The sequence below is a fragment of the Schistocerca serialis genome, chromosome 2, assembly GCF_023864345.2.
Source record: "Schistocerca serialis cubense isolate TAMUIC-IGC-003099 chromosome 2, iqSchSeri2.2, whole genome shotgun sequence".
In the NCBI taxonomy this organism is placed as follows: Eukaryota; Metazoa; Arthropoda; class Insecta; order Orthoptera; family Acrididae; genus Schistocerca; species Schistocerca serialis.
The window spans coordinates 322827402-322844188 of NC_064639.1; the positions used below are offsets into that span (position 1 = coordinate 322827402).

The 16787-nt window shown below is 39.1% G+C and overlaps 1 protein-coding gene across 6 annotated transcripts in view; it reads right to left on the reverse strand.

The window, feature by feature from the left end:
- The window catches only part of LOC126457129 (L-gulonolactone oxidase-like), a 60438-nt gene extending 43867 nt beyond the window's left edge, over window positions 1-16571 (reverse strand). For 5 of the 6 annotated variants that reach the window (XM_050093193.1, XM_050093188.1, XM_050093192.1 and 2 more), the window contains exons 1-3: window positions 16522-16571; window positions 14826-16406; window positions 14595-14742 (exon numbers count right to left, since the gene is read on the reverse strand). In XM_050093193.1, the coding sequence (XP_049949150.1) occupies window positions 15065-16406; window positions 16522-16547 (1368 nt within the window). In that variant the 5' untranslated portion in view covers window positions 16548-16571 and the 3' untranslated portion in view covers window positions 14595-14742; window positions 14826-15064. The remainder of the gene's footprint in view (window positions 1-14594; window positions 14743-14825; window positions 16407-16521) is intronic. The other variant, XR_007585435.1, reaches the window with a different exon arrangement.
- Between the last annotated feature and the right edge of the window lie 216 nt (window positions 16572-16787).

A 16787-nucleotide genomic window follows, 5' to 3' on the forward strand; every position in this document is an offset into this window, starting at 1 on the left:
CAAACAAAGCTCCACGAGAATTACAGTGTATAAACAGCCCTGTAACAAAAGAGCAGAAAGATTATCTTCAGACTGGGTGCTCTGAAAATTTATACAGGGTGATTCAAAAAGAATACCACAACTTTAGGAATTTAAAACTCTGCAACGACAAAAGGCAGAGCTAAGCACTATCTGTCGGCGAATTAAGGGAGCTATAAAGTTTCATTTAGTTGTGCATCTGTTCGCTTGAGGCGCTGTTGACTAGGCGTCAGCGTCAGTTGATGCTAAGATGGCGACCGCTCAACAGAAAGCTTTTTGTGTTATTGAGTACGGCAGAAGTGAATCGACGACAGTTGTTCAGCGTGCATTTCGAACGAAGTATGGTGTTAAACCTCCTGATAGGTGGCGTATTAAACGTTGGTATAAACAGTTTACAGAGAATGGGTGTTTGTGCAAAGGGAAAAGTTCTGGACGGCCGAGAACGAGTGATGAAAATGTAGCACGCATCCAGCAAGCATTTGTTCGCAGCCCAGGAAAATCGACTCGCAGAGCTAGCAGACAGCTGCAAATTCCACAATCAACTGTATGGAGAGTCCTACGAAAAAGGCTAGTTATGAAACCTTATCGTCTGAAATTGGTTCAAGCACTGTCTGCAGCTGATAAGATTAAAAGAATCGATTTCTGTGATTTTATCCTTGCTCAAATGGAAACAGATGAATCTTTCGTTTCAAAGATTGTGTTTAGTGATGAAGCAACTTTCCACACTAACGGGAAAGTCAACCGTCACAATGTCTGTATATGGGGCACTGAGAAACCGCGGGAAACAACTCAGTATGAACGTGACTCGCCTAAGGTGAACGTTTTCTGTGCCATTTCAGCCAATAAAGTTTTTGGTCCCTTTTTCTTCGAAGGTGCTACTGTAACTGGACTACAGTATCTGGAGATGTTAGAGAATTTGCTGTTCCCTCAGCTCGAACAAGAAGCACAACAATTCATATTTCAGCAGGATGGAGCGCCACCACATTGGCACTTATCTGTCCGTAACTACCTGAACGTCAACTACCCGAGGCGATGGATCGGCCGCCAGGCAGCCCGTGACAGAGCACTTCATCACTGGCCTCCAAGAAGCCCTGATCTTACCCCCTGCGATTTTTTCTTATGGGGGTATGTTAAGGATATGGTGTTTCGGCCACCACTCCCAGCCACCATTGATGATTTGAAACGAGAAATAACAGCAGCTATCCAAACTGTTACACCTGATATGCTACAGAGAGTGTGGAACGAGTTGGAGTATCGAGTTGATATTGCTCGAGTGTCTGGAGGGGGCCATATTGAACATCTCTGAACTTGTTTTTGAGTGAAAAAAAATCTTTTTAAATACTCTTTGTAATGATGTATAACAGTAGGTTATATTATGTTTCTTTCATTAAATACACATTTTTAAAGTTGTGGTATTCTTTTTGAATCACCCTGTATAATCAAGATACAAAGAGGTGGATAATTTTGAAATCTTGAAAAAGGTTAAATGTAAGATGCTAAAGATATTCTATCCAGAGGAAGAAGCAAAAACTAAGAACAGTGATCTGAAATACATGGCGAATGAGTATAACAATACATAAGCAAACAAGAATGCAAAGTAATGCACCACTAGAAGTTAAGAAGGGGATTAGAACAGAAATAAAATTTCTACATTTTGGATTTTTATCCTAGAGTAAAATTTGCCATTTTCTTCATAAAATGGTATATAAATCACATATAAACTCAAATGGGAAGTATTTTTTTTCTTTTTATATAGAAGGCTGTGGATTACACTATTACATTGTTTCTACTGGCAGCATTGTCAAAAGCAATATCCTAGCTTTTCATAATATAAACACATGTTATATGTAGAAGTGCCAACTAAGTATGGAAACTGCGAAGGTAATCGACTTACAGATTCTAAAAAAAACATTATTATAATTGTAAATCAAGGAACCAAGCACAACGTATCTGTGATAGGAACTACAGAGGAACATGTGATGGTATGGAGGCCACTGCAGCTACTGAAATTTTCAATTGATAAGATTTGCACAAAAATGGAGTGTGTGGGTCACGTCCACAAGAGGATGTGCACCAGGTTGAGAAAGTTGAAACAAAGTTTGAGAAACAAGAAACCCTCTGATGTAAATCCAAGAAGGACAGGCTGACGGACAAAATTAATAATGAACTACGACAATACTATGGGATAGCCCAGAGCTTTCCTACATGTGGTCCATGGACCCCTTTGGGGCCCACCAGCTCTTTCTAAGGGGTAAGTGGTCAACCTTTGACAAAAACTTGTAAAAAAATGAGTAAAATTATTAACTAAAAAAAGGTAAAAAGCAAATTCATCATTATAACATTTTTTTCATTTGATAAATATGTTAGGTCATCTTCCCAAGCAGCGGCTGTGTTTCCCGATAGGAAACTCGTAGTTTAGTGCTGGTGAATGTGGCCTCCCTGCTCAATTGTTTCTGAAACACTCCAGGGATCACATGTCGGCTGGCTCACAGCACTTGAAGTGCAGAAACATATTGCACATGTTATTCCGAAATGGCTTGAGTTCAGTCGACCAATCAGAGCACTCGCTGGAATGTATGTGGTCTGAGACATCATTCAATGTTAAACATCCTTCGTGAGTGCACTACCTGTTTCATCATCCATTTTTTGACCAGTTTATTACTTTCAACATGGATTCATGGCTGAAGTCGGGATCACTGAAGAAATGAGCAGTTTCTGCATCGCATTCACAGCAAGAAAAGCTTCCTGTTGAAATTAATGAGGAGTGAGGACAGCCTACTGAAGAACAATCATACTAAGTGCCACAGCGGATTTATTACGCAAAAATTCTGCAAGTACTCCATTAGTTGCAATACCCTGTGGATGTGGAATAACAAAAAGCATAAAGTATAACAAAAGCTATTTAGAAGTATACTTTATCAAGAGAGAGGGGGGTAAAGCTCAGCGTGTACTTGTGCGCAAGTCCTTCTGAACGGTTTGATAGTTCCAGTCAAAGTGCACCATCATTTTGAGGGTGCTCACCCAAACTAAAGAGATTGATTTATTTCAAGTTGAAGAACACTGAATTACCTACTTCTCAACAGTGCATGAAAATTCATGCAAAAACAATTAATGGAAACTCTTTAAAAGCCTCTTTCTTGGTAAGTTATCGAGTGGCAACGACATGCAAAGCTCACACCATTGCGGAAACCCTCATAAAACAGTGTGCCCATGATACTGTTTCTTGTATGCTAGATGAAGAAGCAGTAAAACTCGTATATTCAGAGTCGATACCAAACAATACTGTAACAAGACGGATAGTTGACATATCAAACGATGTGAAAGAATCTCTGGTTCCTTGCATCCAACACAATTCATTTTCTCTCCCAATAAACGAATATACATGATTACTCTGCAATTCAGATTTAAGAGCTTGGCAGAGGGTTCATCGAACCACAATCATACTATCTCCCTACCATTCCACTCCCGAACAGCGCGCGGGAAAAACGAGTACCTAAACCTTTCTGTTCGAGCTCTGATTTCTCTTATTTTATTTTGATGATCATTCCTACCTATGTAGGTTGGGCTCAACAAAATATTTTCGCATTCGGAAGAGAAAGTTGGTGACTGAAATTTCGTAAATAGATCTCGCCGCGACGAAAAACGTCTTTGCTTTAATGGCTTCCATCCCAACTCGCGTATCATATCTGCTACACTCTCCCCGCTATTACGTGATAATACAAAACGAGCTGCCCTTTTTTGCACCCTTTCGATGTCCTCCGTCAATCCCACGTGGTAAGGATCCCACACCGCGCAGCAATATTCTAACAGAGGACGAACGAGTGTAGTGTAAGCTGTCTCTTTAGTGGACTTGTTGCATCTTCTAAGTCTCCTGCCAATGAAACGCAACCTTTGGCTCGCCTTCCCCACAATATTATCTATGTGGTCTTTCCAACTGAAGTTGTTCGTAATTTTTACACCCAGGTACTTAGTTGAATTGACAGCCTTGAGAATTGTACTATTTATCGAGTAATCGAATTCCAACGGATTTCTTTTGGAACTCATGTGGATCACCTCACACTTTTCATTACTTAGTGTCAACTGCCACCTGCCACACCATACAGCAATCTTTTCTAATTCGCTTTGCAACTGATACTGGTCTTCGGAAGACCTTACTAGACGGTAAATTGCAGCATCATCTGCAAACAACCTAAGAGAACTGCTCAGATTGTCACCCAGGTCATTCATATAGATCAGGAACAGCAGAGGTCCCAGGACGCTTCCCTGGGGAACACCTGATATCACTTCAGTTTTACTCGATGATTTGCAGTCTATTACTACGAACTACGACCTTCCTGACAGGAAATCACGAATCCAGTCGCAGCTTGATTAGAAGTCGCTTGTGACGAACGGTGTCAAAAGCCTTCCGGAAATCCAGAAATGCGGAATGAACCTGAGATCCCCTGTCGATAGCGGCCATTACTTCGTGCGAATAAAGAGCTAGCTGCGTTGCACAAGAACGATGTTTTCTGAAACCATGTTGATTACGCATCAATAGATCGTTCCCTTCGAGGTGATTCATAATGTTTGAATACAGTATATGCTTCAAAACCCTACTGCAAACCGACGTCAATGACATAGGTCTGTAGTGGGATTAGCAATTTTATTGGCTTTTGTCCATTAAGAATTCTTGGGATGTTTCGAGGAGGACCTCTTATTATGCAAACCACTACTGCCAATACAACAGGTATTGAAATATTCTGATTGTTGGACAATTTTTTAAAGGCCAGCAACATTTCACGGTCTAATTGCATCGGTGTGTACACAGATGGTCCAAAAGCCAATGCAGGTCCAACAGTCGGAACGATAAACAACATAAAAGAAAGTTCAAAGGATTGTGGCAGTAGTCTTTGTGCTCGCCAGAGACATGCTTTAGCTACTAAACAAATGCCTGCTTTCTTCAAGAAAGTTTTAGATGAGCCTGTCCAAATTATTAATTACATAAAATCATGGCCATTGAATTCAAGAAGTTTCACAATACTGCTTAAAAATATGGGAAACCTTCATCATTCCCTACTTCTCCGTACAGAAATGATGAGGCTCTCCCACAGAAATACACTCCCTCGATTACATGAATTTAGTTTATGAGTCCTAGCATTACTTTTTGACCATATTACTAAATTAGCAGCTCTTATTAATGACTAAAATTGGCAATACACACATGCTTATTTGCCAGATATTTTCCCCAAAATGAAAGAAGTGAATATTGCACTGCAAGCAAAAAGCATAATAACGGTCACTGCCAACAACAACAAAGTTCAAGTGTTCAAGAGGAAAATCAATTTTTGGGCAGAGAGTGTCGAGGAGGGGGAGATCAAGTGTTTTCTTCTTATCAACAATTTTTTGAAAGACAAGACAATGGAGCTTGGGAATAATTTATGTCATGAAATCCTCAAACATCTCTCTGAAGCTTGACATCATAGCTGTAGCATTATTTCCTAACAGCTAAAGATGAGACACTGCGGGAATACGAATGGGTCGTCAAAAAGTCTAACACTCTATCGTTGAATGAATATGAGTTGTTGATTGAAATTTCCACAGACTCAACCTCAACATCTATTTTCAACAGTGACACTTACTCACACTTTTGGATCTATTTCGAAAACAAAAAATGCATTCCTTTGTTGAAAAACCAAAAGTATTCTATTTCCAATTGCCACAACATACAAGTCTATATCTGGATTCTAAATCTAAGCCACCAATAAAAGTAAGTACCGCAGCTGTCTACACACTGAACCAGATGATCGTCTCCACTTGTCAAGTACTGAAACTGACTTTTCAAACTTGGGTCCAGGCGAAGCACCCCCAACCTTTACATTAAGATTCCATTATTATTCCTACAGACTCATCTCTAGGGAAAAAATCACATTTTGCTTCATGAACAAGGAGTGAATGTTCCCGGACAATAACTTTTGTATGTATTTTGTTTACGTTTTCCACAACTACTTAATATTTAATTGAATTCTGTTAGTATTGATATACCTGTTCCGAAAATTAAAATGATATTCAATGAGCATTGCTTTTCTTGGCAATATATTCTCCCCCACTCAATTAGAAATATGGCCTGCCTAGTGCATTGAACAATGGCAGTAAATCTAACAACAAGTATCTGAATACAGAGGGAATTCAGATGAATGGGAACATTGTTAGTTTCAAGTTGTTTCCATTCATCTTTAAACCAAAGTATCTTGATTATTATGGGGATAGTGGAAAAGTGGCACTTTCATTAAGAAGTTTCCAATTCACATGGGCTTCATGCTGAATTTCACCAGTTACTGAATGCTTGACTGACAAGGGGTCCGACACAAATTTTTTCCTGAAAAAGGGGTCCGCCAGCTAATATGGTTGGGAAGCCCTGGGCTAGCCATTACAAAATAACATTGGTGACTTGTTCAGAATGAACCAGGCAGTATTATGGACTACCTTCTTCCACAAACTGGTAAGAGCTCATAAACCAGTCAACTTTGGCCTCCTGAACTAGATTTGTGGTGCAAGTAACACAATGTCCAATACTCAAAATACCTCATTTGGTCATAAACAATCCATCCTAGCAGCAGTGATGGAAGTCGTAAAGCCCATTTACAGAGATGTGGTAATCCTGATGATGGATCCCCAGGCTACCACCTGTAACACAGCAACCAACCACAGTCATTTGCCAAGCTCTGCCAAAGTTCCGACCTGCCAATGAACCTATCTGTGGAGACTGAATGAAAACAATCCAGCATCAACACAAACAAAATGTGTTGTTTTTAACTGAGCCTGAAGAAGCTGCAACAGTACCACATGGCACCAGCCTCGTCACCAGAGGTGTAAGCATCATCTTAAACAATGCTGCCACCATGGCATCACCTCGCTTCCATGAGTCACATGCCCTTGGAGCACCGAGTTTGTAGCCTTCCAACGCCCAGATATTTAAGGAGCTGCCTGACCACTCTTCAGGCAGTTCACAGTCTGGGCGTAAGCCAGCTGCATCTAGCATCTCACCAAATTGACTTAACATCACCAGTCTAATAAGGTGTATTTCACTGCAGTATCCACGGGCTCCTACTGTCCTTAAGCTCCCACCTCACTGGACCTCCTCTCAACCATCCTCGAGCAGCCTAATAATCTCCACCAATCAAGGCCTCAAGGACTTCATTTGTGTAAGAACATTCAAGCGCAACAGAAATGATTGACTTTCAGTGTCTGCCTTTTAGCACAGACTGACATCCCAAGGTAACTGTTATTGCATTCTGTTGCTTAGACTTAATGAATATACAGTTGTTCTTTGTTACCTGGGCACTTCAATCGTAGTGTGTTCTTCACCACAGTCAGCACACTACATCTGACTTGTTGGAGATGTTTCTACATAGGGAGGTTCAGAATCCAAATGAGTCTTTCAATGATCTCAAATAGACTTGCACACCAAAACAATGTCTTTGCTGGGAGGGAAACACTAAAATTGCAGCGTGGTTGAGGAGAGGGGGGGAGGGGCGGGGGGGGGGGGGGGGGGGGGGGACGAGGGAAAGGTAAGGCGGGTTTGTTTGCTTTACTGTTGTTGCTTTAAATTACAATACTGGTGAGATGGAAGGGGCTACTGCATATGGGAACTAATCCCAGAGTAAACTGCATCTGAGAACTTCAATGGATGACAAGCTTTGCACTGACAAAGCACAGAATGTAGCAGTTATGGCTATAAAGGAGTCCAGACGGAAGAAAAGAATGATATCAACACAGCAGACAGGAACCAGCAGTGTGTAATACTGTATAATCACAACTACGTTTATGCTTCAAATTCCTCGTTCAATTCTAAAACGTCACCCTTCATGTTTACAAACCCCTGCCTCAGCAATAGTAGTGGCAGAACAATTGAGTGGAATTTTAGAGAATACTTTACGTAAATTACTTGGTCATGTTATAGTTTCAGGTGGAGATTTTAACTTGCCACCTATAGACCTGGGAGCTCAAGTGATTATGATGTATAGTAGGAACAGAGAATCATGCACCTTATTCGAAAATTACCTTGAGCAGTTTATCAGAGAACCAATTTGTGAAGATAACATCTTAGACCTACTGATGACAATGAGACTCGAACTTTTCAACTCGGGGGAATCTGTGATTATAAGGCTGTTACAGCTTCACTGAATATGGTTGTCAATAGGAATACAAAGAAGGGCAAGAAAATATTTCTGTTTAGCGAGAGCAACAAGAGACAGCTTTCACATTACCTAACAGGTCATCATGGAAATTTCATCGCCAGCACTGACACTGTTGAGCTTAAATGGGAAAAGTCCACGAGAATAGTACATACACTGTAGTCAATTATGTCCTGAGTAAAATTGTGAGGGATGGAAAAAAAACACAAAGATTTGACAACCGTGTTAGGAAGCTGCTACAACAGCAAAAGACATCTTTACTGCAAATTTAAATGTAGCCAAAGTCTCACAGATAAACAAAAATTAAATGAAGCCTAAATTACCATAAAGAGGGCTATGCGTGAAATGTTCAACAAATACAAGCTACCAACTTGACATAAAACCCTAAAAAGTTCTAGTCTTGTGTCAAATCAGTAAATGCATCAAAGCAATCTGTCCAGACATTCCGTGAACAAAATGACACTGAAACAGAAATGACACAGAAAAGGCCAAAATACTAAACATCTTTTTCAAAAACTGCTTCACAGAAGAGGATTGCACTACAGTTTCTCCTTTAGCTTGTTGCACAAACAACGAAACAGCAGATATTGAAATAAGTGCCAAGGTATAAAAAGCAACAGAATTTGCTCAACAGAGGAAAGACCACTGGACCTCATGGGAGACCAAATAGATTCTACACAGAGTATGCGAAAGAGCTTGTCCCTCTTCTAGCAGCAGCTTACAGTAGGTCTCTTGAGGAGCGAAGCATTACTAATGATTGAAAAAAAGCACAGATCATTTCCGTTTTCAAGAAGTGTCGTCCAACATATGCACAAAATTATAGGCTTATATCTCTGACGTGGATTGTTTTAGAATCATGTTTTATGCTCTTGTATTATGACATTTCTAGAGACAGAAAATTTCCTCCGTAGGAACAAACAAGGATTCTGAAAACAATGTTTGTGTGTAACCCAGTTCACTTTATTTGAACACTAGACACAGAATGCAGTCGATACAGACACCCATATAGATACAATTTTCCTTGACTTCCGAAAGGCTTTCATTCCAGTTCCACGCTGCCACCTGATGAATAAAATGTGTATGGAATATCAGATCAACTGTCTGCATAGACTGAAGAGTTTCTAGCTAACAGAACACAGCATGTCATTATGAATGGAGGGAAATCTTCAGATGTAAGTGTAACTTCGAACACGCCTCAGGGGAGTGTTGCAGGACCATTACTTTCCACAGTACATATAAATGATCTATTAGGTAACATCATAAGTTCCATGAGGCTTTTCACAGATAGTGCTGTTTTATACAGAGAAGTTGCAGTGATAGGGAACTGTAGTAAAATGCAGAAAGGCCAATAGAGGACCAACACTTGGTGTAGGGAGTGGCAATTAACCTTCAACATAAACAAATGTACTGTGTTGTGAATACCTAGACAGTTACCATATGATTATAAAATTGCAGAACAATCAATGGAAGCAGTTACTTCCATAAAATATCTAGAAATACAAACAGATTTGAAGTAGAATCACCACATAAAAGGCAAATGTCAGACAGAGATTCATTGGAAGAATCTCCAGTAAATGTACTCCATCAACAAAGGATGTAGCTCACAAAAAACAAAACACTTGTTCAACTAATATCCACATACAGCTTGTCAGTATGGGATATGTACCAGATAGGACTTGTAGAGGAAATATAGAAGATTCAAATAAGAGCAGTACACATTGTTACAGGTTTAATTAGTAAGAACGAACGTGTCACAGAGATGCTCAGCCGACTCCCGTGGCAGAAGCTCCAAGAGAGGCAGTCTGCATCACATTATGGTCCACCATTAAAGTTCCAAGGGCACACATTCCTAGAAGAGTCAACCAACATATTGCTTCCTCCTATGTATATATCACGAAAAGACCCCGAACATAAAATAAGAGACATTCGAGCCTCCCTGGAGGCCTATTGGCAATCGTTTCTCCCATGAACCGTACACCACTGGAACAGGAAGAGTGGGAAGCGACCCTAGTACACAATGTAACCTCCGCCACACACCATAATGCAGACTGCAGAGTATATATGTACATGTAGAACCCAACAGAGAATTTCTAACTAACATGACATGTAATGCTCTTTTGGCACGTGATGATGTATATGTGCAAAAAAAGGTTCTCCTTCTTGATGGGCTCAATGAAACACTATGAATGAACTGACCTGTTCCATAGCCCAATGTGTAGGTCAGGTTAAAAGGTGACAATCTGATTGTGAGTTGATGAATAGGTATTGAAAGCTTCAGTTGATTCACGTATTTTACAATGTCGGTTCATATTCCTGAAGGTTCAACATGCTACTAATTACAGGCATATTCACTTAATACTGGTATGGCAGTGAACAAAAGTATGTAGAAAGACATAAGCTGCCCAATAGAGATTGCTTTAGGGTGATTCAACGCCAAGTGGTCTATTTTTAGATACAGTTCTCACTCGATCATCTCAGATTTTGTTCAGATTTGGTGAGCAAGTTTGCTGAACAACCAAAGGATGATTTACAAATTCCTAGCTTCCAAATTTTAACACTTTGTAAGTAGTTGGCACTTTAGTGGTGGGTAAAGAAATGTCATGGCAACATTTCAAAACTTTCAGCAGTGTTCAAAGTGCTATGATTCAGTGGATAATTGACAAAAAGCTGCACCCCTTGGCAAGTTAGTTTAACAGTTTGGATTGTGCACATTCTGTAAGTTTTGACAGTAGACTTACTAATTTTGCCCCAAATGTCACTGACAGTTGTCAGTGAATTAGTATATTTTGTCGCAACAAAACTTCTCCCAAGTTGAAGAGGCTTGATCTTGTTATGCAGCTGGTTTAGAAATCTCTCCTTTTGTGACCTTATTGCCTAGTAGCTTGTTTAGAAAATATTTTAAGCTTTGTCATGGTTGGGTTCATAGGTTTTTAGGATACAGGGGGCTGAAGTCACCCAAAACCAAATTTGCTGCCAAGGTAAGTGAATTTTGAACCCTTATATCTCGGAACAGGCACCTGTCCCAGACTTGTGTTACTTTCCAATAATGCTCTTTTCCTTGAAGGTCTATAATTATCTTGTTAAATTGACATGCAAATCAATATTTTGGAGTATCAAAAAACTAAGGATTTTTTAACGCAGTGTTAAGTCACAATATAATTAAAAGCTTGCGTTGATCCATTATGGCTTTTTCCATGATAAGTTAATAAAAAATTAGCATCCCTATAGCCACTGGATCACACCCAATAACCAGATCCAAGGCCACCAATGGTTGGGGGACTTCTTCCAGGTTTCCAACCATGCTAGTGGTCTGCATAGTAAAGGTTATGGAGGAAGTACGCAGCATTTCCCAATCATGATGTTTGGGTATCTTTATGACTGCCATGGAGAAAGAACTACATTCTTGAATGTTTTTCATCAAGTAGAGTGATGACTGGTACTCGGAAACTGTACTGCTGACCCAATGTTGTTGGAGATAGCTCCAGTAGACTTTCGATAATGTGCTGATTCAGCTTGTATTTTTTGAACTGACAAGCGAAACAATCTCAACAGGCCACAAGCATGCAAGAAATAGATAAGTGTGTAATGAGATTTCACAAACACTGCCAACCCACCAGCTGTTTTCATACATGTATACAATATACTGCCCTGTTTGTAGTGTTGAAATCATAAATTCTGGGGCATCATCAGTTTGTTCTGATATTTCGGCAACACATGGCAGTATTTTCAGATCAATTGGAATGCACTGGTGATTGTCTCTTGTTCCAGCAAACCAAAGAAAACCTTTCTTCATGACAAGTTCTGGAACTCAATGTGGGATTTCTCAACAAAAATTAAGTTTTATTCAAGTTTTGCTCACAGGATCTGTGAAAACCAAAGGTGTGAGGATTTGGTTGACCTTTGGAGACTGTAGGCTAGCTCTCACAGCCTATTATATTACAGCATCCTGGACAACAAAGCCATAATTCTCTGCAAAATAAAGCAGTGCAATTACTTCACTGCGCTTGAGATTTTGCCTCACATTTTTGATATATTGTACTTTGATTTGTTGAAACAGCACCCAAATGATACATTGCTAGTGTGGAAAAGTATTCTTGAAGCAGCCCTGGAAGTCAAAGTTGCAACATCGGGCAATTATTTTTGAGATCCACTGTCGCCCAATTGAACAATACTTGACGAAATTTTTCAGCTGACTTGTCAGAGTTGCATTAACCAACCTCAAATTTCCAGATGATAACTCTTCTTTTAAAAATGATAGTTCTGCACATCTTCACTTACTGAAGCCATCAGGTATACTAATCAGTAACCTACAAAAGTACACTTCGATTTAATTTTTAAAGTGGATTACTTTTTTCTTGTGTGACATGATTCTAAAAAGTTGAAAACATACAGAATACACCTAACGATGGCAAAAGTGGACTTACTGGTGCACCGTGGCTTTTCCATTGGTTGCTCTTGGTAACTGATAGCAGATGAATGATGAGAAGTGAACATGATGGATAGTAATTCAGTAGCCAATTAGAATGCTCATTTATAATTAACTACACTGCTGGAATTTTTGGTGACATTGGAAATAAGACATAGAAATAGCTGATTGCAATGACATACCTACATCTCAGACTAAGTTATGCATCAAACTATGACGGCAATCCCATTTTCGTGATGAGATCCACTGGCTTCGCAAACTCAAAACCAAATTGTCACATTGCAAGCTAACCTTGGCCTTCGGTTTCTTTACAGGCCAATCTGTCTGCACATTTCGTTTTCTACCATTCATTTTCCCTGGCTTTGCCAAATTTCAGTCAAACTCACATTCCAAACTAATCTAGACTTTGGGCCTCAGTACAAGTCAGCCCGCTAGCAATCACTACAAGTCAGCCTGCCAGCAAGTCACGTTTTCTTCCTTACATCTATAAGAGGAACAAATCATCTGCATGTTCCCTCACAATCAACCATTAGATTCAGTGCACCACAAGTGCACTTTACCTAAAAATTCTTGTTTTCGAGAGAATAATATCTAAAAAATAAAATGTAAAACTTTTAGAGTATATTTGATGTGAGAGAAGACTAAGTTTGATAAAAATTAACTTTTTATCTTTAAAAACCAACAGTCATTTGTACAAAAAACTTTACTGGATATTGCAGAACTTCAAAGAAACACAGCATTCATGGGAATTTAATGTCACAGAGGAAAAGATGTTCTTTAACACAAGGTTGGATCAAGTGTCCCTTCTGAGACACAAGGTTTAAAAAATCACTTTGCCAGCAAATTTGTTTTCATACATCTTCAATAGAATATCTTAAAAACTATGAACCCAGAAGAGATAAAACTAACAGGTTTCGAAATAAGCTAGTAAGCAATAATCTCACAAAAAGATATATTTCTAAACCAGCCGCATAAAGGTGCATTAACAACTTTCAATGCTACCTGGAACACAAATGCAATATAAAATTTACAGAATGTTCACAACTCAAACTATTAAACTATCTTTCCAGGGTTTGTGTAGCTTTATCACAATTATTCACCAAATTATAGCATTTCAAAACTGGCAAAAATTTCTGAAATGTCACTACAGCACTCACGTAACTTTCACATAAAAGGCCCCTGCTCACAAAGTTGGAAGCTGATCCTTTGGTCGATTAGTAAACCTGCACACCAAACCTGAATGACATCTGGTATGATCATGTGCAGATCCTTCTTGTTAATTTGTATTTCATTTGACAACTCGAACTGTCTCCTTTACTCATGAAGTATTTACCTAAATTCAGTGTATTTGGTGTCTGTTCTTTTGGGCATGTCATAAAGACCAAACACCTTTTTGATCCTGCAGCCACTATGAATCAAGATACAAAGGAATTATGCCAGTGGGTACTGATTTAAATCAATGCCGACTGGCGGCTAATGTCTTTAATTCCTTTATGTATTTACGTTCTACCTGAATTTTTCTACAAAATTAATTTAGGTTATCGTATACTATCAATGGTGATGTGCTTTACATAAAATGTACATAAATTACACATTTCCAATCTGCAGAGAACCAAATGTTCCAGAAAATAACAGATAACCTAAATATTAATAACTGGACACCAATTCCCCCCCCCCCCCCTGTCCCCCCAAATGCATGTCCAGTGCCTTAACAAATGTGTCACTGAGCATGATGATATTCAAGTCATGTTTTTCTTCAGGTTAATGCCCTAGAGCAATATTACATAAGCAATAAATTTGCACGTGACAGCTGAACTAAAAGCACCTCATTCCTAGCACTTCTGAGCTTTCCATACTACTTCAACACCAGAGAAAATCTGTGACACCAATAGGTTTCTATTAGGTTTCCATACATTACCATGAATAAGACTGACACAAGTAACATAATATGTCTAACTCAATTTTCATTTACTTACAGTACAAAAATATTGCTGGATCTAATGACTGTTGTGCCAGTTAATGCTTATAAACATGACATCAATAAGTTTCTTGTTTGGAATTATTCCATGCTATAACAGCATCAAAGCTGAAATTAATTATTTGTGTAGTGATCAGTCCATGGTCCTGTTCAAACATAAAACACATCTGATTATCAATGAACCCCAACTCCTAAACAGTAACATTAAGATGTAACCAGTTACAAATACCTCAACAATGGAGACAGTTGCTCAGATTGTCTGGAATTTGATTCACACTTTGTGGGTCTTTTTTATATTTTATTTATTTATTATTACTTCACTGTGTCCAAGCCTCTTCCACAGATATAGTGATGCAAAGCGTTTTCAAAGTCATTAGAATGATGATTCTTGATATGCTATAATACATCTCAAAGCACATAACACCCTGCATAAGCAGTGAAGAGAATAACATACATCGAGGACATACATTAGCAATTTTCAATAATAAGATTGCCTTCTACATACGGACTTCTAAAAATCAGATCAGGATCCAACACTGACTTTGCAGAACACCAATGCTTGAAACCTGGATACATCTGTCCAATAAGTGGTGAAATAAATACTGGACCAGCAGACCAACATCTGCGACCAAAATTTTTCTGCAGCAATGATTCAAATTCTGCCATTTCTGCAGAATAAGATATCATCAAATTCTTGTTGCAGAACCAGTCAGTCCATATTGTGCATGTACTAACATCTGTATATGGGCAAAGCAATGGTTTGCGCAGATCTAGATCTTTGTTTGTCTGGAAACACAACACAATGGGGGTTGAACAGAAATGTTTATGCTTTTCTGCCCAACTCCTGATCTCCTGCATAAGTGTAGGTAAATGTTCTCTAGGAATTGACCATTTTATCCCTTTGCAATAACTCTCAACAGACACAAATTTCTGTGGTTTAAAACAAAAACCAGTTCTGCACGATGCTGCTTTCATCACCAGTCCAAACTGCTGACGTGAAAGGTATGCTGAAGCATCAGGGAAATACCACGACATGTATGGGCTGACACGAGTTACTATCTGATGCATAAGTATATATGCTGTCTCTATAACTTTCTTCCACAATGGCTGGTAAAACCCTTGATGCAAACGTATTGGATAATGATTTGTGACAGCTATCCTGTTTATAAGAGGGTACCAAAGTAACTCACTGTATAGAGCTGCTGACAGTCTCTCAGATATTCCTGGTATTTCTTTCACTGTGCATACATATGTGACCTGTTGAGCTAGATGTATTGGTACACATTTCAAAGTAACAGATGCAACAATACCTACACAACCAAGGCCACACACAACATGCTGCAATGTTGGACACACAGTTCCGTTTCCATCACATTTTCCACTCTGATCAACAACGTGTTCTGCACAGGGCCACATACAATCAATGGTATCGCCGTGTAAGGACACTACTTTGCACGCTTTAATACATTGTGCAATTGTACCATTGGCACCTATTAGGCCTATAGAAACAGCATCAATAACAGCCATATCTGGCAATGTTCCGTACAGTTCTAGCGTAGCGTTGAAATATTCGACGCACTTCAAAATTTCTTTAAGTGTAACTCCTGCTTCTACAGTCAAAATTTGTTCCGCTGGGTCGTACCAGAGGATACGTCTTAAATTGTTTAGAGATATCAGCACATCTCCGTTTTCACTAACTGGATACGTTCCTCCACAGCATTTCACCGTAACACAGTTTTCTTTCACCTGTTTCAGTATTTTGAATACATCAACTAAATCTTTCGGGTAAAACGCCACTCTCCGCCTTCGACTGGACATAATGAGCAACAAAAATGAAAAATACACAATGTTTTTTAATCAGTTCAAGAAAACGTTGTCATTAAGTTTAAAGTGAGAAAACATAAGAGCTCCAAATAATCACTTACACAAACGAAAACAAAATAATTCTCATACAACCTACTACATTGTCAACAAACAACATAATCTATGATCTTTCGCAGATATATGTTTCAATCCAAGTGTACACAGCTAAATCTTTGCCGTGGAATTACCCCCCCCCCCCCCCCCGCCAAATCTACAGGTGTCAAATTCATTACAAATAAAACTTAACGTCTGTGACATGGAAACCAACATCCGTAAGAGTGTAATGATGCTTCCTAATCAGTGTACAAAAACACGAGTTTTCATTTGA